The 21,236-nt window shown below is 43.4% G+C and overlaps 1 protein-coding gene across 2 annotated transcripts; it reads left to right on the top strand.

The window, feature by feature from the left end:
• The first annotated feature begins 846 nt into the window (after nt 1–846).
• Nucleotides 847–20,234, top strand: LOC147179626 (von Willebrand factor D and EGF domain-containing protein). 2 transcript variants are annotated; one of them, XM_086070124.1, is made up of 34 exons: nt 847–1,060; nt 3,920–4,104; nt 4,619–4,847; nt 4,920–4,985; nt 5,064–5,296; nt 6,424–6,513; nt 6,580–6,712; nt 6,869–7,086; nt 7,945–8,018; nt 8,087–8,369; nt 9,864–10,057; nt 10,127–10,992; nt 11,071–11,207; nt 11,546–11,707; nt 11,792–11,896; nt 12,207–12,321; nt 12,729–12,994; nt 13,088–13,307; nt 13,370–13,507; nt 13,581–13,690; nt 13,793–13,928; nt 14,058–14,195; nt 14,266–14,549; nt 14,634–15,057; nt 15,139–15,234; nt 15,749–15,844; nt 15,919–16,014; nt 16,599–16,694; nt 17,257–17,352; nt 17,427–17,522; nt 18,127–18,222; nt 18,284–18,406; nt 19,060–19,157; nt 19,756–20,234. In XM_086070124.1, the coding sequence occupies exons 1-34, from the start codon at nt 985–987 to the stop codon at nt 19,765–19,767; spliced, it is 5,787 nt and encodes a 1,928-aa protein (XP_085926250.1). In that variant the 5' UTR covers nt 847–984; the 3' UTR covers nt 19,768–20,234. The 2 variants fall into 2 exon arrangements, with proteins under 2 accessions (XP_085926250.1, XP_085926248.1); XM_086070122.1 differs by having other exon boundaries at nt 13,581–13,928.
• The last annotated feature ends 1,002 nt before the right edge of the window (nt 20,235–21,236 follow it).

Below are 21,236 nucleotides of genomic sequence, written 5' to 3'. Positions count from 1 at the left end.
TTGTACCTCCACATGTCCCAGCGGCTTGATAAGTAGCCCATAACGATCAGTATTAGAATGGAATAGAATAGAATAAAACTTTATTTGTTGTTGTATACACAATGACACTCGAACTTCAGCAGAATCCCTGCCTTCAGCATTGCACCATAAAAAAAGACAACATAAAACAAAGCTTAGGGGAAAAAACAGTGTAGGCTATATAGCCTATATACACGCAACCACGCAGGCTAAAAAGAAAAACAACATAGGCCAACATATAGACAACAAATAATAAGATAAATAAAAAATATATATAAAATAGGATAAAATAATAAGATGGTTATTACCCACAGGAAGCTTTTGCTCTGAATTACAAACAACAGAAAGATGTTTTGAAACAAGACCAGGTGTTATCAGAGCCGTGAAAAAAACGTGCCGTGAGAAAATCTCACACGTTCATAGTGTGACTGAGAAGATGAGTGCACACCTGTTTCTGCTCTAGACTGTGATTTTTTTCCCCTTTCTTCTTCTTCGCAGCACCTGATATTTAGCTCCGTACCACCAATGGTGGGAATTAACGACACAGCTACAATTGAGCCAAAAAATCTTACATTTGGAGAAACGGTCAACTGTAACACGCCATATCAATTTTGCAGTAAGTCGAGTTCCTGTTTGACACATTCCGAACAAAGTTAATATGAAATATAACACCATGGGAAAATGACGTGGTTTCTCTCTAATCTCTACATTCCACCCATCCTTTCACCTCGTTGAAGGAGCTGATAATGACTGATGGGGTTCCTCCTCCACCGCTCCTGGTTGCCCCCCCCCCCCCCTTCCTACTTGAACATCTTGCACAACAGCAAAGCACCGCAGTCTAGGAAAATCTGCGCGAAATTCAGGCTCGAGACCACTGCCCGCCTCGCCTTTTGCAACTTTTGCGCCAGACCTCCGATGGAACCGTGCGACTGAAGGCCACCTTTTGCTTGTTTTTCCCACGCAGTCATGAACAGTCCAGCGTACAGTTTGAGATCTGATTTGTTAATGCTGCTTCTTGTGGCGCGGGCGTTTGCGCAACACGGTGAGTGAATTCCGAATCATTATACGCGTGTTCATCCGTTTTCATGCTTTCTTGGGGGTCACAGGGAGCTGGAGGTTATCCCAAGTGACTTCCGGTCACATGGACAACCATTCATGCAAACATTCATACTGCGAGTGTCCCCATCAACAATGTTTACTTACAACGTTATTTGTCTGACTGTTCTCACACTGTAAATCCGGCGGCCACATACTTGGAGATAGGTAAAATAGTTTTAAAATTACCCATATCAAATACATTTTTCTTAGTCAAATAATTTCATATGCCATTAATCCATCCCAAAACATTTTTGTTACATGTTTTTAATAAAGAAAAATACCACTGAACTTTAATGTAAATGTACAGTTGCCCATTGAGGGCGCTGTTATATGTAAAAAAAAAAAAATTTAAGTACAAAAAATTATGTTTTTGGCAGTAGTTTACATTGAATTATTAGTGTCTTATTTTTTTCACGCCAGTCAAGCTGTGGCGTATCTGAAGCTCAAAATGTGTCTCGCAACAAAACAAGAGAAATCAAGTCAACCCCAAGCAACGATTTTTAACTCGAAAAACTCAAGTTGGAACACTCGTAAGTCAAGGTAGCTCTTTCCTCTTTGTTAACTTTGAGCATTGCCTTTTTCTTCTTCTTTTTAAGCAATGATGAAAGTCAAAACTTACTGTGCTTTTGTAAAGTAGCTCATCTCTGTTCACAGCCATGTTGTTAGTGACAGCAGTTCATCAATTACATTTGGTCACTTTTTTTTATTAAACAGGTCATTAATATTTAAGGTAAAAGGTTGAAAAATAATCTGCAATTGGCTGGCAACCAGCTCAGGGTGTATCCCACCTAATGCCCAAAGCCAGCTGGGATAGACTACAGTGCCCCCCGCGACCCTTGTGAGGACAAGCGGTTAAGAAAATTGATTGATGGTTAAAAAATAATTCTATAATTAGAATTATATATATAATGAAATGTGAAGAGCCCCAAAGTTGAATGAGTTGTGTTTTGTTTTTTTCCCCCAATGAAATGTGTAGAATATACTGCGGGCTGTTAAAAAGCAGAGGGTGGGCCGCAAATAGCCCACTGGCCATAATTTGGACTCCCCTTTTCAGACGCACTGAAAACAGCGTCATTCCTGTGTGTTCTTGTTTTCTTTTTTCAGTTTTTTCCCGCTCTGTTGTTACTGCACGCGCATAACACCGTGACTCGCATAGCCATCTTGCTCATATAATTTTTTCCTGTGAGACATCAAAGCAGCTTGCAGTTGTAAAGTTTAATGTCAGCATCGTAAAGTAAAGAGCTCCATGGATATTTCTAGACCATCTTAAACCATCTAAATGTTCTTGGTCCCTGTCTGAGTGCTGAGTGATGGCCCCTCTGGGGGGGGAAAAACTAAAACTGTAGTTGTGGTAAGGCCACGCTCCCCGATAATTATCTTGTGCCGTAAGTAACTGGAGGAGCACATCTGGGCAGCCGGGCCCCCCAAACTCGCACTCCCTGCCCTCCTTCACTCCACAGGGGCCGGTTAAGGAGCCCCCTTCCCCTGAGACTCTGTAAACTCATTAAGCCCCCAATTGAAGCAGTTTAGCCAGGAGCCAAAGTCTCAACCATTGTCTCTCATCTGACATGTCTGTTTGGAGGACCTTTGACCTCTCAGCAAGTCAGTGTTGAGGCAAACATCAGCTTTTAAAAGGCTGTTTAGGTTAGCAATGAACTGCCACCCAGTCAAGCTAACCAAATTCCCTGTGTTTGTTTTGCTCCATGGAAGGTAACTTATTCTGAAGGAGGGGAAAGAACATCCTGTTCTCTTTTGCTTAGATTACAATGTCGACTCGCTTCTGGCCCAGTTCTGACGTTAACTGAAAAGAGCCAGAATAAAAAAAATAAAAATCCCATTCAACATGCAAATAAAAAGCATCTTACCTCGAGCTTGCTTGTGTATAGCCTCTGCATTGTTGTTAACCCCTTTCAGGCAATAGGGTCTTCATATTCATTCAAATATTATTGTATGAAATCTGTTTAAGGATTAAGTCTTACATATATTTTTCACAACCACTTTTAAGTTCCCTATTAAAAGCTCAATTTAAATTGATCAAATTCCTGGTTAATGTTATTTAAAATATCTATCTCACTTGCATGAAGAAATAAACAGTCATAGAAATACTGTAATTCTTGAGCCTCGTGGTATTTAGACAAAAACATGTCCCAGACATGCTGCTAAGACACCTGGGAACTGAAAAAATGCTGAGTATCTCACTTGTAATGTTTTGTGCTAAGATTACTGTTTTTAACACCAGCACACTTTGAGGAGTTAATTGTGTCCATCATCACAACTTCACTGACCTACATAGTGAGACTTCTTCACCTGTAATAGGGAATCATGAGTGGTGGTAATCAGCTGTGTTGCTGAGTCCCTAGTAAGGAAAGTAGCTAAATGACGCCATTGCCTAATTGTCAATGGTACTTGATTTATGTAGCACTTTTCCACCTTGCAAGGCACTTTACATTTGACTATTCATTCTGACGCAGCATCAGTAACAAATGGATGTTGAGTATCTTGCTCAAGGATACTTCAACGTGGTCACAATGGCATGGGATTGAACCCACAAACTCTGGGTTGGAAGACAGCCACTCTACCACTGAGCCATGCCGCATGTAGTAGTAATGGATAATGTAGGGAAGAGAGACAAAATGAATAAAGAACACCAGTCGCTAAATTTGTCGCTAGTTGCTTTTGACCCAAAACAACTCACCAAGAGACTTTAGAGAGTCGCCAGATTTAGTGAGAAAGTCGCCAAGTTGGCAACACTGGTAATCAAATTAATAAAAAACTAAAAAGCATTTCCTCTCTGTCTCTTCAGCGCCAGAGTGTTTCCCAGGTGGCCATCGCACGCTGCGGAACCCTTACCGGAGCGTAGACTTCGACTCCACTGAAATCCAGAATACAGCCATCCAGGACCTGGTCTGTGACCACTCGCTGGCACCGGGATGGTACCGATTCAAGATCAACAACAAGCCGGCCGAGATGCCGACCACCTGCGTAGAGGTATCTTCAAGTTCCTGTGCCTCCTGCCGGGATGATAAGCATAAGTCAAGTTGATTTTATTTTTAGAACGGCAAAGTACAACAGAGCTTATCTAAAGGTAGAACCACACTCCTTTTACATTAAGAAAAGCCTCCAATTCAACCTAGTTTCGATGGGGTGACAGTGTGTCTTGGCTGGTTGGGAGGAGATGGAGAGGCAGATGACATAGGGTTATGGTTAGATACAGCGTAAATAGAGATTTAGATAGCGTTAGACAGAAGGTAGATAGGGTTTGGGTTAGATACAAGATAGATATAGATACAGGGTAGAAAGAGATAGGGATGGGGTTAGATAGAGGGTAGACAACTACAGATAGCAGATACATGACAAAAGCACACCTAATAATGGCCACAGCAATAGCCATGAAGTTATTAGAAAAAAAATAAGTTTAGAATTTTAGATAATGAGGTAAGATGAGGAAGAGGAAGGAGAGCACAATGATACATGAGCCCTTGTTACATTTTCTCTTTGGCAGATGAATCATTGCGGCACGCAGGCACCCGTATGGCTCTCACTGAAGGACAAGTCCTTACCGCTGCCCGGCGACGTCCTCCAGTTGTCCGCATGTGCCACCTGGCAGTTCTTCCATGGCAGCACCAAAGACTGCTGTCTCTTCCGCATCCCCATCACGATCCGCAACTGTGGCAACTTCCTGCTCTACTATCTGCAACCCACTCAAGGATGCATGGGATACTGCGCCCAAGGTGTCGGCATCTGCTTCACAGTCCTGTTGGGAGTGTTGGTATATGTGTAACACAGATCTCTCTGTTGTTTAGTTGCTCCAACTTTGGCGCCCGGATTCTGCCCACCGGATGAGGTGGAGGTCAACGGTCGGTGCAAAGGTGAACTCACTTGAGAAGAATAACTGTTGTCGGGCATCTGCAGCTGCTCTAACTGTGTGATTGCCTCCTTACCGATAGCAATGTTGCCATCGTTGCCGTCTCGGCCGCTCATCTGCTCAGAGCTAATCGGCCACAGCGTCTACTTGAGGTGCTCCTTCATCCCGCCGCCATTCAATGAACCGCTTGGCTTCCATGTGGTTTGGGCACGGCACATCAGCCACAGCATGAAGGCCGAGATCCACCAAGAGTCCACATTGAAGCCCTTCTCACTGGTGGAGATGGACGGCGTTCACTTCAGACTTGGAGAGACGGTAATGCTTACCAGATGCCGTTTTCACTTTGACCCTTTGGTGGATGGAGTTGACCCCTAACAGCCAGGGTTAAGCGCTCCAGAGAACAGACAGGACTGGGAGGGGTGCTGCGGGGTTGTAAAAGATGTTGCAGGTTAGCTATGCTTCCTTTACTCCCAGTAGTTGTTCTTTTCTGTTGATTTAAATGTTTGAATCAAGGATGTCTAAACTGCAACCTGGGGGTCATTATCAGCCTTCTTGATGCACTAGTGAATAAAGAAAATGCCGTTTCAGAAGGAAAAATGGTTTTCTGCTCTGTCAAGGTCCGATTTGTGAACATTTAACATTAATGATTCTCAAGTAAATGCTTTTAAAATGGTCAGCTTAGTACATATTGCTCGTTTTGGTTCTGGATGTGGAGGTCTGCCCAGTGCAGAAGTGAATCTATTCGAGTGTGACATTGGGGCAGTCTCATCTCCTTTTACAGAAAACTGTGATGTAGCAGTTTTTCAAGGTAACTAACGCCAAATACTTGCCTAATAAATGAAAAAAGTCCAGTTGGGCTTTCCATCCTTTCAACATTCTATATCCCTCAGAGGAAAAAGTCTGAACTCCCCTGCTTTAAACATTAAAATAATGTCACACTGCCATGTACAAGGTTGTAATCTTCTCGTCAGTCTAAGAAACGAGTGGCAACATGCTTTTTGCACGCCCTGGGTGTCACAATTGTCTCCCTCAAAGAACAGGAAACATCTTTTAGCATTACGCACACTGTTGATAAAAACATGATAATGTGTTTATCAGTTCATTTCCTGGAGCAATTACTGGTCACCAAGAAATATGAAGAAGTGACACTGAGGTGAGATCATACTCACAGCTCACCGCCGCACAGCTGTGGACCGCCGGGTTGCCATATTTGGACTCTGGGGTAGGATTAGTCGTGTCTGTAACATGCTCCAGTGGGCTTGCTCCCAGGGCCTTTCCCTACATAAGGTGATTGGGGAGCAGGGTCCAAGGTCAGTTTAAAGTTGTCACTGTGCTGGTGGGGAAATGTTTTGATGGATGACAAACATATTGTCTGGTCCTGGAAAAACAAAACTGCACGTGAGAGCTCACAAGTCAAGATTGTTGATGTGTTTGTCTTGCAGTTCTTGTGCAGCGTGTCCACATTCCGAGTCAATGTCAACCACAGTCGATCTTCTCCCAGGGAGAGTGAGGCTTTCTACGCCGGGCTGAAGGTGAACAGGCATTCTTGTTTGAAGTGAAGGCAGAAAAGAAGCAAATCTCAGTCTGCTTTTCTCCAGTTTTCTGTGGAGTCGCTTCACATCGCGGAGAATGGCGAGGAGCATGAGGTCAGAGTCCACAGCACTGTGCCTCTCCCTTGCTACGACATCAACCATTGTGGACTCCCTCTAGTGCTGGGTGTGCACGAGCCAGGTGCATTTAGCCGCTTCTCACAAATCAACATGTACCTATTACAGAGAAAAAATAGCTTCATACACTGTATACTAAACATAACATTGCTGCCTTACACATCATTGCACCTTATGGGTTATTTGTCATCTGTCACCTTCTTATCCCTCGTGTCCACAGATGGCCTCGGACATGAAGTCTCCAATGTGGCGCTGTCTGCCTGTCAGGTGCAGCTTCGTCCGACTGCCTGCAGCGAGGGAAGCTGCGGCCAGACGTCATTCTTCGTCACCGCCGTCACTGACTTCACGCGCGATGGAAACCGGATCAGTTTGATCAGCTTCCTGCCTGAAGATAGTACATCGCAACTGTGGAGGAGCTACATTCCAACATCACTAAAAGTGAGTTTAATTTTGGTGCCGGCATCTTCCTTCGCTTCTTCCAAGAGTTGATGAGAACACATATTTAAGTGTTTTTCATGTTGTTTTTTAATCCTGAGAGATTTAAGCAAAAGTGATGTTGCGTCTTCTTCTTAAAAGACCTGAAACTGGACAAACAAGTAAATATTTTGTTAAATGGCTATCTCTGCAAATGTATTTGTGAGTGAGCCGTTTTTAAATTTGACAAATCTGTGGATTCCCCTTTTGGCTGACTTACAAATGGCCAGAAATGGACCAACTGTCTTGACAGGTGCTTGCTTTTTTTCTACATTCCGGGCTCTGATTCCGCAACTAGTAGGCACACACCCCGCCGCCAGCCATAACAACCGGTGGACTCACAATTGGCTCAGCAGTGTGTAGGGCAGGATATACAATCGCACAAGGCCCCCCTGACTCAATCAAAATAGGCCACTTTCAGTAAGACAAGAAACTCTTGATCCTTGTGAAGTGATGTGGGCAATTGCCTTACTGGAGACAGGGGTCTTGAAAAGCCTCCAAATCCTCTTCAGCGTGAGTAAGGGGGTCCTTGAGGAATGTTGTCGGATCACTGAAGGTCAAGACTTTAATGAAGGTGATTCAATTTAATGTATAATTAGAGTACGACTAAATTAAAAGAACAGTATTCTCTGTTTACATAGGCACAAGCTTTTAGAAAGGTAATGTGCAGGATCATGTTCTTACATGATCATCATGTTAGGTTTGGGGGTCTTGTTGGTTCTGAGACAACTTCTCCATATGTCTTTCATGAAAACATCAAAGCCAGGGGTTAAAATGTCATTGGGCAAGCCCCTTCTTTGTTCTCCTTCTGCCTTCCTGCAGGTCACAGTTCAGGACGTTCCCTCCTCTATCTGCTACTCACTGACGGATCCACATATCATTACGCTGGATGGCAGGTATTTAAAGGAAAGAGAGACCGTATCAACAGTCACATTTACCAGCTTTCTCTCACATATTTGTGCAGGCACTACGACAACCACGAGACTGGCACCTTTGTGCTGTACCGGAGCCTCGCTAGGGACTTTGAGGTCCACACTCGGCAGTGGGAGTGCGGCAGCCGGCATTACGCCGTGGCATGCAGCTGTGGCATTGCGGCGCGAGAGGGTAATGATGTTGCCGCCGTTGACATGTGCAATGGCCAACAGCAGGAAACGAGGCCAAAGATCACTGTCAAAGTGCTTGGTGGCGAGCAGGGCAACGAGCTCCGTGTCCGCGTGTTGGAATCTCACCAGGGAAAAAAAGTCACTGTAAGTATCCAGTCTCTCAAATCAGATGAAACATCAATATTTGCGTGACATAGTACATTTCACCATGACATCACACGTGATAGTGTTGTTCCGATACCGATACTGGTGTCGTCAGAGGCCCCGATACTGCATTAAAACAGTGGTATCGGTGAGCACTAACAAGTAACATGCCGATACCATTAATTCTGACGCTAATATAGGACTTTGGATGCAGCACCTTGTATTTTGCTCATGCACGACATTCACTGATGTGTGACATGTTCACTGCATGCCGAGCTAAGATATCATATTGGCCCTTGAATGCTCTGAACCAATGGCAGGACAGCTTTTTCAGGTTGAGAAAAACTAATTTGGTATCGGCATGGTATCGGCATCGGCCGATACTGCAAAGCTGGGTATCGGAATCTGTATCGGGGGCCAAAAAACGGTATCGGAACAGCACTAACACGGACTGCCTGGTGCCAAAAGCTGAAGCATTCTTTAATGGCACCAAAAGTAAACAAAGCCTCCCATATCATTTGGCTGGGTGATTGAGAACGTATTTCAAATAGCTTAAATGATGATACAAGCCATTTTCCTCCACCGCCGTGGTTTAAATATGCGTTAACATCATCAATGAGGGACTGCATGGCTAATTAAATCAGGAGAAATAAATGAAATGCCATAACTTTGGTCATGGTACCACCAAGAACCACCACTAGCCTAGCCTTACTATTGAGTAGTTCTTTGTGGTGGCATGACTCAGTGGTAGAGTGGTCGTCTCCCATCCGCGAGGTTGTGAGTTAGATCCTCACCCCTAGTGACCATGTCGAAGTGTCCTTGAGCAAGACACTGAACCCCGATTTGCTCCCAGTGAACCTGGTAGTGCCATGCGTGGCAGCAGCAGACCACTGGTGCGTGAATTTGTGTGTGTGCGGTTTTAAACCCTGTAAAGCGCTTTGTGATTTTGTGTCTGTGAAAAACGCTATACAAGTAAAGCTTACTTACTTACTTACTCTTTTGGTGTTTGATTTAGATTTTGTTAGGCAGTGATAGATAAATCTATTTCCCTTTTATCGTACAAACAATGATTACTTGAGCTTGACTTTTCTGTTGCATGGATTAATGCCACAGACTTGCTCTTCGGACAATGAAATAGAAAGTGCACTGTAGTGCGAGCTAATGTTAGATTGAACGCTAACCATTAAGCTTTCATAATGTAGTCAAGATACATTCCTGCGAGAAAATGTCTTCCACAAACCCAAAGATGGAGATTTTCTCAGTCTGTCCATTTAGAAATTGTTACTCCACCACCAGGCAGTTTTGGTGTCTTGGTAGCCTCTGGTGGCGCAACTCCACACACTAAAAGTTTATGTCATGGGCTTGGTTCAGGTCTGTAGTGGTCACTACGGTCCAGGTGTTCGACCTCCCAGAAGTAACCTTGCACCTATTGTTTACAAATGTTGTGAAATGTCCTAGAAAGAGTAGCATTAGCTGTTGACACTCCTATCGCAGGTTGTCTTTCCTTCTGGGGCGTTTATCCGAGCCGATGTTGGCGACTGGGGGATGAGCTTGTCTGTCCGGGCACCAAGTGTTGACTTCGGCAAAACACAAGGCCTTTGCGGCACCTTTGATCGCAATAGCAACAATGACATTTATGGCTATCAAGGTGCCCATGATGACTTGCATGCATTCATAGAGAGCTGGAGGTGGGTGTCATGATCTTTTATTTTTGGTGTGTTGTTGGGCTTTGACTTACTTGTACATGTTTGGGTTAGGATAGCTCCTGGTGAGAGTTTATTCGATAAAACGCCCCCAGGTTCCAGACAAGAGGAAAGAAGACCTTTCTGCCGGTGTCAGAAAGGATACAGTTCTTTTCTGTCCTCTCATGAAGGAGCCAGGTATATGTCTGGTCCAGCCACTCAGTCTGACTGCATTGTACAGGACAATGTGGATTATACTTCTGTCTTTCCCTCACTGGACACCACAAAGGAATATGTCAAGAGTCCCGAAAGAGGGGGAATCATCATGAACATATCCTCCAGTCATCCCTTGGAGGGGAGGGCCCATCATTACAATATCCACAATAATGAATTCAGAGATGACCACCAACTATCTGATGACAGACTCAGGAGAGAGACAATGTTTAAGTTACAGTCAGCCACTCAAAGCATCAGCCAGGCTGACCTGGAGCACCTTGCCTACTTCTTCCCAGAGGATCACCTGGTAAAAGTGCGACGAGAAGTCCAACCTCAGTGGCCCACACCAAGTGGCCTGACCTCTGGCAAAGCACTGGAGGTGTGCCACATAGCTTTGTCCAATTCCACAGTTGGCACTGTGTGCCGTGAGCTGCTGGGACGTCGCCTTGAAGAGGCTGTGAATCTCTGCATCCTTGACCTTCAATTAAAAGATGACCTGGGCTGGGATGAGGCAATGCTACCCTACCTGGCAAACGAGTGTGAGAGGAGGCTGCTGGAAAACAGGGCCCAGAAAGACCATGGTGTGCTAGGTCACCCAGGGGGCCCAGTGGAGGTGGTGACAGCACTGCGTTGCCCCAATTTCTGCAACGGCAATGGAGAGTGCACAGAATTTGGCTGCCAATGTCACCGAAGCTTCAGTTCATATGACTGCAGCGTAACCATCGGTGAGTTTCTTCCATCACCATACTTTGAATTTAATGCTCTTTACTGAAAATTCCTGTCTCTGTTTTTTATTTACGAAGGCCAGCCAGTAGAGCTAATTGATCTGGAAAATGGTGGCCTATGTGACCTCAGATCATTTGACTGCCAGAAAGTACGAGTCTTCGGTCTGGGCTTTATCGAGTCACCTGACCTGAGCTGCCATGCCACCAGACTGAAGGTGAGTGGCCTCCAGGTTACTTTCAAGCCCATGTTTCCATCAAGCAGTTTGACTCAGTTCAGCATGGTATGCAATATTTAGTGCTTCCAATGTCAATGGTAAGTTACTCTGTGACATGATGCTATGATGTCACACCATTTACTACACAAACTGTTGCCAATATCACCATCAATGAAAACACGCCTATATGATAGAAACACAAGCTAGATCATGGATTATGGTTCCAAACCATCTTGTAAAGACCTGAGCCGTAGTGCTTGGTGGAAAGATGGCTCAAGTATTTCCCAAAGATACATACAGACATATTCTTCTCTAAATGTGGACATGTGCCTCTCCAGTATGTGAATGGCGTTTGGCTTCCAGGGGAAAAACAGCGAACAAGAGCCACTTTCCTCAGCTCCAAAGCTTTGGATTGTGGTCTCCCCTCATTAAGCAGTGCAACCATCAGCACAGAAGACTTTATGATGAATGACAAACCATATGATCGTTGGGAGATTAGGGTACAGTTGCTTTAAATCATAATAACTATGGTTGGCTCTTAACTGTTTATGCAGTGTTAACTGTTCCCAGAACATTTTCCTCAGGTGACCAACGATGACTCCCAGTACAGTATAGCCAAGGTACTGACAATCTACGATGGCATTTGTCAGGTGTGCACAGCAACTCGCTCAGGAATCTGTAAATTAAAGGTAACTTGCATGGAAAACAGAAAGCCATTCCACAACCTATTGATCTTCCTCTGTTAACAAATGGTGAATTGTCTTTGTGGACTGGAAAGTGATGGTCAGTGGGGGTCCACTGATGGCGAAAGCAGACATTGTTTGCCCTTTCCCTAGAGATAGCAGCTGGGTGTGGCCGTAAAATAGCCAACTGGAGGTTTCTTGTCACTTAAATAGGTTTTGAAGAAGGTCGCAAAGACAGCCTACCAGCTCACCACAAGCTGCAAAACAAGAATATAGCTTATGATGGTCTGTTTCTTTGTGAATGTGTCTCTGGCAGGACCGGACGTGTAACATTGACGGAATGTGCTTTGCAGAAGGAGACACAAATCCAGGAAGTCCATGCCTACTCTGTGACCCAGACACCTCAAAATTTACCTGGTCACTCAACCAAGGTACAGCGTTGTGCCTCCATAAGTGTTCATTGTCCTGTCATTAGTGGGGAGATCCGTCGCTAAGTGACTGCAGGAATGTCGACAATTACCACAAACATACTCATATGGCTGCAGGCCTAAACAGTCAGCAGGGGTCCACGTCTGCGCTTGCGTCCTTTTATGACATCACAGCATTGGTGTTCTAGAAAGATCCTGCTGCTAAAAGAAAGACAACAGTTGCTCTAACTGTGAGGTCAGCCCACTGGGAGCCTGCTTGCCTCAATTAGCAGATGAAAGGGGCTGAGGTTTAGGTTTCCCAGCATATACTTGTTGTTTATCCTCCACAGGAAGTAAATGACATGGTTGATCATGTTAACACTTACCAATAGTGACAAATTACTGTTAGTTATAAACAATATCTTTTCCAGTCAACCAGCCTCCCACCTTCCATCAACCTCAGGGCGAGCTGCGCACATTCGCCGGAGAGAACTTTGTCTTCCAGTTCGCTGCATCAGACCCAGAAGGCTCAGCCCTGCTCTTTCAGATGGTCAACGGACCAAAGGGTGCCATCCTCTCGCCTGCTGGGCTCCTTATTTGGAATGTCCCATTACCTCCTGAAGAGGAGCGGATGCAGTCAACCTTTCACTTTACGTTATCAGATGAGTGCAATGCCCAAAGCACCTTCACAGTTCAGGTAGCTCCATATAATAAAAAAGAATAATAATAATAATAAAATAAGGTGAAGTATAATTTGTCAGATGTACTTTTCTGGTTTGCTCCCGTACAGATCCATGTGCTGCCATGTGGATGTCAGAATGGAGGCACATGTGCAACCGATTTCACCTTCCCTGCTGGCAGTGGAAAGTACCTGTGTGTATGCCCTGAAGGAAAACAGGGCACATTTTGCCTTGAAGATGCAGACAAATGTTTATCAGCACCTTGCGTAGACGGAACATGCATTAACACTGATGGCGGATTCAGATGCAACTGTCCTGATGGGCTAACAGGTACCCAGGTTTATTTTGGATCTTCTGTCCTGTGGTTTACTTTAACTTCCATCTCTCTGCAGGTTCAACATGCCAGGAAGATATAGATGAGTGTAAGCAGATGCCCTGTTTCCCAGGAGTCCACTGTCTTAACAGCCATGGTTCCTACAACTGTGGTCTTTGTCCTAAAGGCATGCTGGGAAATGGTACAAAATGCACTGGTACGGATATTCATACTTTTACATATTTTGGACCCAGTGAATGCTCAAAACATAATCAGTCTCCTTCATATAGTGCACACGAGGCCAGTCACCGTCACTCCCACATTGGCTCAGAGAACTACTGTCTACAAGGTTAAAGAACTTCTGATGCAGAACCCAACTACACTTCACCCGAGAATCCAGGTTGCCAAGATTATGCCAAGAGAGGAACTCCTTACACTGCCACGGGCTCAACCCACAACGCGGAGGACAGCTTCAGGAAATAGCCTGAGCTCTGTCTTGCAGATACATACAGCCGGTGGCACTTCCAAGAATACAACCGGGATAGCATCTGACCCAGTCAAGGTTGGTCTGCCACAAATCAGCACTACTAATGAGAAGAAAACCAATGTGATGCAAAACTCAGGAAAACCAGCTGCAGGTGAGGAACATCAGGTTTAATTTGGAGGCCTCCGACAATAGTTGTAATAAAACGAGTGGAACCAGGACTTGTCTCTTAAAGGAGCTTTTGCCTCAGTATTTCATATTATCTTCCTGTCAATGTACACAGCAACGTGCACCAGCAGGCCTTGCTTCCCCGGGGTTCAATGCATCAACAGACGCCCGCCGCATGTCGGCTACGTTTGTGGCCGCTGCCCACCCGGCCTTCACGGTAATGGGCGAATCTGCATGAAGAGCGCCAAGGCGGGTAAGGAGGTCAACACAGTGGGAGCCCAGTGGACTCAGTCGTAATCTTGTCATCTTCTGTGCTTCTTCAGCATCCAATCACCTTTCACATCAGACAGCAGGCCAAAGGACCCAATCCTCGCTCAGCAGCATCAAGGTGTCCAGCCTACACTTGCCCGCTCTGCCTATCAGAGACGGCATCAAACGGTTGTCTGTCACCAGAGATACCGCACTACGTCAGACTTCACCTGTAGGGAGGGGAGGTGGTACCGGAAGGAGAGAGGTGGGCACTGTTGATGTTGTTAGATCAACGGTTACTTCCCTCTCTATTGCTGCCACCAACAGAGACAAAGCCACACCCTCCAAGGGGTTTGAGGTACGTGACAGTCCCAAAAGTGAGTGATGAAAGCATCACATGATTCCTAAACTAAACCGTCTTCTGTTTGTGGTCATGTCTTAGCTTTCTGAACGAGCCGCACCCTACAAAGTAACTCCAACATCTCCTCGGCGAATCACTCAATCTGACCTTGTGACAAAACCCAAACAGACAGCACACCCACTTCTCAACTACATCGCATCTACCCGGTCCAAGCCTTGGACAAGACCTGCACGGCCTCTTCAGGAAACTTTTGGAGCTTTGTCTTACTCGCTGCCTGAGTCTGAGTTGTCTGCAGACAGGGATGAGGCGGCATTGACCCTGACAACTCCACACCAAACCCCACTTCTCCAGAGCACACCTGGTCATGTGACAGAAAAGGAACACATGGTGCCATGCGCTGACCAGCCATGTTTTCCTGGTGTCCAGTGCGAGACAGCATTGGATGGCAGTTTCCACTGTGGCCGCTGTCCTGTTGGTTTCACTGGAGATGGAAAGATGTGTCGAGGTTGGTTTGAGTTTATTAGTTAACCCTGATTTGATTCAGTATCACTTCTGTCTCAATTGTCCTCTGCTCATGTGTTCTAAGCTGTTTGCAAGCACACGTGCGGACGGAACATGGAGTGTGCGGCTCCCAACACTTGTCTCTGCAAGGCAGGTTACTCTGGTTCCGACTGTCAAACTGGTAAATTGTCCATTCAATTTACATACTCTGGGTTGACCTTGCCTTAAATTAACCTTGACCTTGCCTTAAATTAACTCACATTTGAGCGATTATCATGCTGTAGTTAAGGCAAAACAGCAGGTGGACCGAGGTGCGGGGATACAGGTTCTAAAGTATTTATTACAAAAAGGCAACCAAGTGCAGGATTTAAAAAAAAAATACTATAAACTAAAGCACATAGCCTAATATAAAACAAACTGTGATACAAAGTAGAAAGAAACATGACATTGGTCAATGAAATCAGACTTGACTAAAAGAAAACAGGGAACTAAATACTAACAGTCTTGCAAGACAACGAGACTCAACTGGACACGGCACGAGTGGCTGGAGTTAGTACGAACATGAAAAAGACACTGGAAAACAAATCCAAACAAATTCTCAACAGAAAAAAATTAATGGTCTATATTAGTGGTAAACCAAAGGACTAACATCACAGATCATGACATCAACTCTTTCAATCTTGTTTTTTTCCCAGCGATCTGTGAACCAGAGTGTGCGAATGGGGGAGCATGTATCGCTCCAGGGATTTGTCAGTGTCCCACTGGGTTTCATGGAGAGACTTGTCAGGAAGGTAAAGATTCATCATCTGGGTCCAACAAAACTTCCTTGCACTTTTTTGCCGCTAATAAACAACAATGTGTGTAGCTGTGTGCAGGTTGGCGTGTGAAAATGGAGGCACATGCATTGGATTGCAGACGTGCTCATGTCCTTACGGTTTTGTTGGCCCGCAATGTGAGACCAGTGAGTTCACTGGAACTTCTATTATTGTTCCTGTGAGAGATGATTGGCATCAAAAATTTCACTAAGAATTTAAGATCTGCAGTGGTAGTTATTTTTGTTTGGGGTATTTTTGTTTTGCAAACACCTCTCTCAACATTCACATGCATTTTGTGAGCGATATACAGTGGTAACTTGACTTAAGAGTGCTAAAACATATTTTTGAGTAAAGAGCGGTCGTACAGTATTTTTTAAGTCAAACATACAACAATACAACTGTTAATGTTGTGACTCAGCTTGTCCCAACGTACAGTAATTGCACTTTATAAAACTAATTCAGGGCTTTACGTTCTCTTTAATTATGTTTTTTTATACAATACTTAGCTATTTTCTTTATTATAAACACTTTGTGGTGTTTCGTGGAGGGCTGCAACGGATTGATGGAATTTCAATTTATTTCAATGGGAAATAGTGATTTGGTATCCAAGTTGAGTGTTCAAGCCAAGGTACGACTGTAATATGTTTCTTACCTTTTGAATCTATGATAAAGCTCACTTAGCCATTTTGAAGAGTTACGCATACACATATGTTTTTGTTGTTGATCATAGTGGTTTGCAACCGCCACTGTCACAATGGTGGCTGGTGCGTCTCGCCAGATGAGTGCAGGTGTCAGAGTGGTTGGAGTGGACCTTCCTGTGAGACTGGTGAGCATGGATACTGAATTAGTATGTGTACAACGGGTGCAACTGTTAAGGAAGCCCACTGTGTGGGCCGTACTTATACAGTTTTTGGGCCATGGTTTTGCTGTATGTGTTTTATGCATAAAGAGAAGATTTTTTTTTTTATGAAGTTGATCTCTTTATTTTGCTTGTCAGCAATTTTACATTGAACAAGTTCCAATTTTGAATTGTGAACTGCCTCTTATTCCCTGACTAAAAGTATTGTTATTACTATTTTTTACTTATTATAATTTTTTTCTGCATTTTTTTAAGTGGTCTGTAATTAAAGCGGAGTTGAGTTGAGAGACTACTCGTGTACACAATACAGTAGTGTAATATGTGTTACATTTTTAGACATGCAACAATATGAACAAAAAGCACTACTTGGATAGTCATAGAAGTCGGGAATTTTAATGATACTGAAATGTGTATGCCAAGGTACAACATTAATGTGGGTCAGGCGTTTTCATTTAGTGACGGTTCAAAAACGTTCCCAAGTAGTACTGAATCCCTACTCTGTCTCCATGATAATGTTGGTTTTCCCTAGCTCATTGCTCCCCAGTCTGCCTGAATGGCGGTTTGTGCGTTCGGCCCAACACTTGCGAGTGTCCGCGCGGTTTCTACGGTGCCCAGTGTCAAAACGGTACGTGCATCAAGATGACAAGTGCGCCTATCCTTTGACTGCAGAACCACTGATGGTATCTCATCCATTTGCAGCCATCTGCACACCACCTTGCAAGAACGGTGGTCTGTGCATAAGAAGTAATGTCTGTTCGTGCCCGCAGGGATACACCGGGAGACGCTGTGAACAAAGTGAGTCATTAGCTGCTTTTCCACTGCAATCTTGGCAAGTAGCAGTCTTGTGTAAAGCGTCTTAAAGTGATGTGTGGGAAAGAGTATATGCACCTTAATGTACCTTAAAACAACTTGGTAAAGTGAAAAGTAAAATATTGAGTAAAAGTATTGTGTCTGCATTTGCTGCTCATATGTATTTTCAGCCCAATTAAAAGTGTGAAAGTATTTAAAAAGTGAGCATTTAAAATTGTTTAGTTTTATTAAATTTTCTACATTTAGTTAATTTCAGTGGTTTACGTAGCTGTGAGTTGGCTAATTAGCAAAGTTAGCTAGCACGTGTTAGCCTAGACATCAAAGAACACTGATGTTTTGACTTTGCTAACAATTCATCTAAGCTGTTAGACGGGGAATTCTGTATTTCTGTTAATTTAGGTGAGCATAAGAAGCATTTTATCCATTATGAAAAAAGCAACCTGTTCCCTTGGCTTTGCTAACATTGTAAACTGACAAACAAAAAAACGTTTTTTAAAGTACACCTTACTTATTTTGTTTTCTTTTTTTAAGTACAGTAACAAAGTATTAGTACTTTACTTCCGACCACTGTCTCTCACCTTCTCTCCAGGTGTGTGCGAGCAGAGGTGCATAAACGGCGGACGCTGTGTTGGTCCCGATGTTTGTGACTGTCCATCAGGTTGGCGAGGAAAGAGATGTGACAAACGTAAGAAGTGCTGTGTGTGCGTGTGTACGTGATGCTTCACATTTGTTTACACACGGCAAAGCTCTCTGTGGCTGTTTTGTCCTTCCAGCCAGCTGTGAGCAAAAGTGCCTGAACGGGGCTGAATGTGTGGGGCCAAACACCTGCCACTGCACACCGGGCTGGCATGGAATGTTGTGCCACATCCGTGAGTATCAATCATGAAAGTGCGCCACGCATTCACGTTATCTTTAAAGCACACACATTAAGTAGGTCAAGAAGCACACTCACCAGTCACCAGACTGAATGCCACATGAGCGATCATAAACGCTTGTGAGCTCTCTTGCATATAGTGCAAATGCAATAACTCCTTTTGTACATTTTTTCACAAGAATCAACTTAAATGTTAATATTATTGAGGTACTGCGTTTGTCCTGTATGTCATTCCAGATGTGCAAAAAAAAATATCAGGTCTACTCACATTGTAGTACAGTATAGGGCATGCAGTATAAGACCCGGTTTACTAAAAGCACTAAGACGTGGCTGCCATCTATAGGTGAATGGTGACATTACAACTTAACTTAACTTAACTTTGGGACCCGTGGGTTCGCATATTTATTTTCAATATATTGTCATAACTTTAGACACCCCCCCCCCCTGTTTTTTGTGGAAAATCTGCATTTTTTTTTTTTTTGAAAAGTCAAATCAAGGAGCCACTCTGAGTTGCCCATCCCTGATCTAAGGACTGACTTCTCCACCACTACCAGTCACATGATGCCAGATCACCTATAGCAAAACCCAGCATCAACACTGCATTTCCTTATGTCTGCTTGGATCATTTTACTGTGTGCCATCCCTCAGCTCATTGTCAACAAAAGTGTCTGTACGGCAGCCGTTGTGTGAGGCCCAACGTGTGCGCATGTCGTAGTGGATTCTCAGGTGCTCCTTGCTCAAGGAAGGTAGGAGAAATTTGCCTTTGGCTTTCTAATTTCTTAGGCCTTGACTGCTAGCTCTTAATCCAGTACTTTTCATATCCACACTGGTTTTCTGAGGTCGGAACAGCAAAAAACAAGATGGGTGTAGACCACAATCAGAGGTGCTTTTCATACTGATCCACTGGTTGTTCAAATTGGATATTACTCAAGCAATCCGTCACTTTCAGTGTGACACAATGCGACCTATGTAATGAAGAGCAGTCTCCATAGACAATTTCATACTGTTGGTTTCAAAAAAATTATGATTAACTAAGGCTAACTTGAATTGGGTTTTACAAACATTTTAATGAATACAAATAGGGCCCAATTAGCTCCCTGTGTCATGTGACTCATTAGTGTTATTAGGTCTCAGATTTCAATAAGGAAGAGGTATGATAAATTTGGTGTTATCGGTCTCCGGCAATATTGTTGTTTTGAGGGGAAAGTAAATGTATACCTTAATACAAGCTATAAACTGATTACTTTCAATGCACTGTCAGTAAGCGTCATTTTCTTCAATGTTGTCCCATGAAAAGATTTACAAAATGTGAAAGTTCTAATCCTGATATTTTGGTGTTTCCAGCTGTCCGCCTAGAAAATGAGTCAAGATTGTGGCGATCCCGAGGCGTCAGCGAATCTTCATCCTCCACTGTCTCTCAGCCAATTGCAGCTGAAGAAAAAGACTTGCGGTTCCAGGAGAGCGTGTCAGTCGAATTAAAGCAGCTATCTCTTTGCTGAACAAGGCTAGCTTGACGCGCTGTCTGTGCCCACCCGAAGGCTGATACGATTCTTGAAAACATCACTTAAAAAAAAAAAAATCTCATATTTAACTTAAAAGGGTCAGTAACATTTCATTGTTAAACTCAGCTTTCCATGTATTTATTTGTTGCTGGTCTCAGTTGTGTGTGTGTATATATATACATATATATATATATATATATATATAATCTTAATCTAGTTGAATTTATGATGTTGTGTAGTGCTTGTTTTGTAAAAAAAAAATATATATATATATATATATATATATATAAAAACATTTAAGAATAACAATATGTGGTTGTGTTTCCATCAAGAGAAAGAGTGTTATGAATGTTGTAACTTTTACTTGTCTTGCATGAATATAGGCTACTGTGATTTAAATCCTTTAAAATATTACATTTGTGCTCATATCTGATTACTCCTTTATACTTGCATTTTATTTTGCTGAATAAAAGTGCACTTTTGCTCTTTGTCATTTGTACGGCCTGCCCTGCAGTGAGGCAGCAGCAGAGAACCGTTTGACTTTGCTGCTCAGGTTCAGGGCCAGCAGGTCTCAAGGAAATGAGGATTAAAAGCTTAATGAGGCCACATTAGCTCTGCACCACTTCCACCACACTTGTGATGGCCAGTGAATGATGAAAGCTGAGATTTGCTGGAGCGTTTGTTGCTGATTTCGAGCTCTACTGAGACCAGAGTGGAGGCTTGTGCAGCTGCTACGATGGTGATCCAAAGGTCATTACTCAACGCTTTCAAGAATAATCCAGCCATATGATGGCCATCCTTTGAGCGTCACTTGCCTTTTTATTGGGAACGTTTCGCATTTCGAAATGAAAGTTTATTTCTAAAATTCAGATAAGATCTGCTGCCCTCTGGTGGCAGGGACATTTTCTACAAAAACAACTTTTTTTTTATTCAACACACCTAAAAAACAATACAAAAAAATGTAAGCACCGCATAATGTTACAAGTCAATTTCAAGATATATATATATATATATATATATACACACACACACAAACAAAAAGAAAAAAGAAGCAAACAAACAGAACAAGGGGCATTGTTATAAATTGTCAAAAAGAAAAGTATCCCACAAATATTTTAAATTAAATCAGTCATTCGAAAAAAAAAAAGTATGGGCATTTTTCTGAAACATAAACCTTAAAGATTTTGCAAAGAGACAGATCTCATTCTTCCGGTGAGCCATAATAGGATTAATTTTTTGTTTAACGAAATTTGTGAATAAAGTGCTTACTCATTACCAGAAGAACATTGACACCAAAGTCAAGTTTTCTATTGCTGATGTTCA

The sequence above is a fragment of the Leptonotus elevatus genome, chromosome 2 (genome assembly GCF_054856555.1).
Source record: "Leptonotus elevatus isolate MCC_2025b chromosome 2, RoL_Lele_1.0, whole genome shotgun sequence".
Taxonomy (NCBI): domain Eukaryota; kingdom Metazoa; phylum Chordata; class Actinopteri; order Syngnathiformes; family Syngnathidae; genus Leptonotus; species Leptonotus elevatus.
The sequence above is the reverse complement of the archived record's forward strand: the minus strand, read 5'-3'. Positions and strand labels throughout refer to the sequence as shown.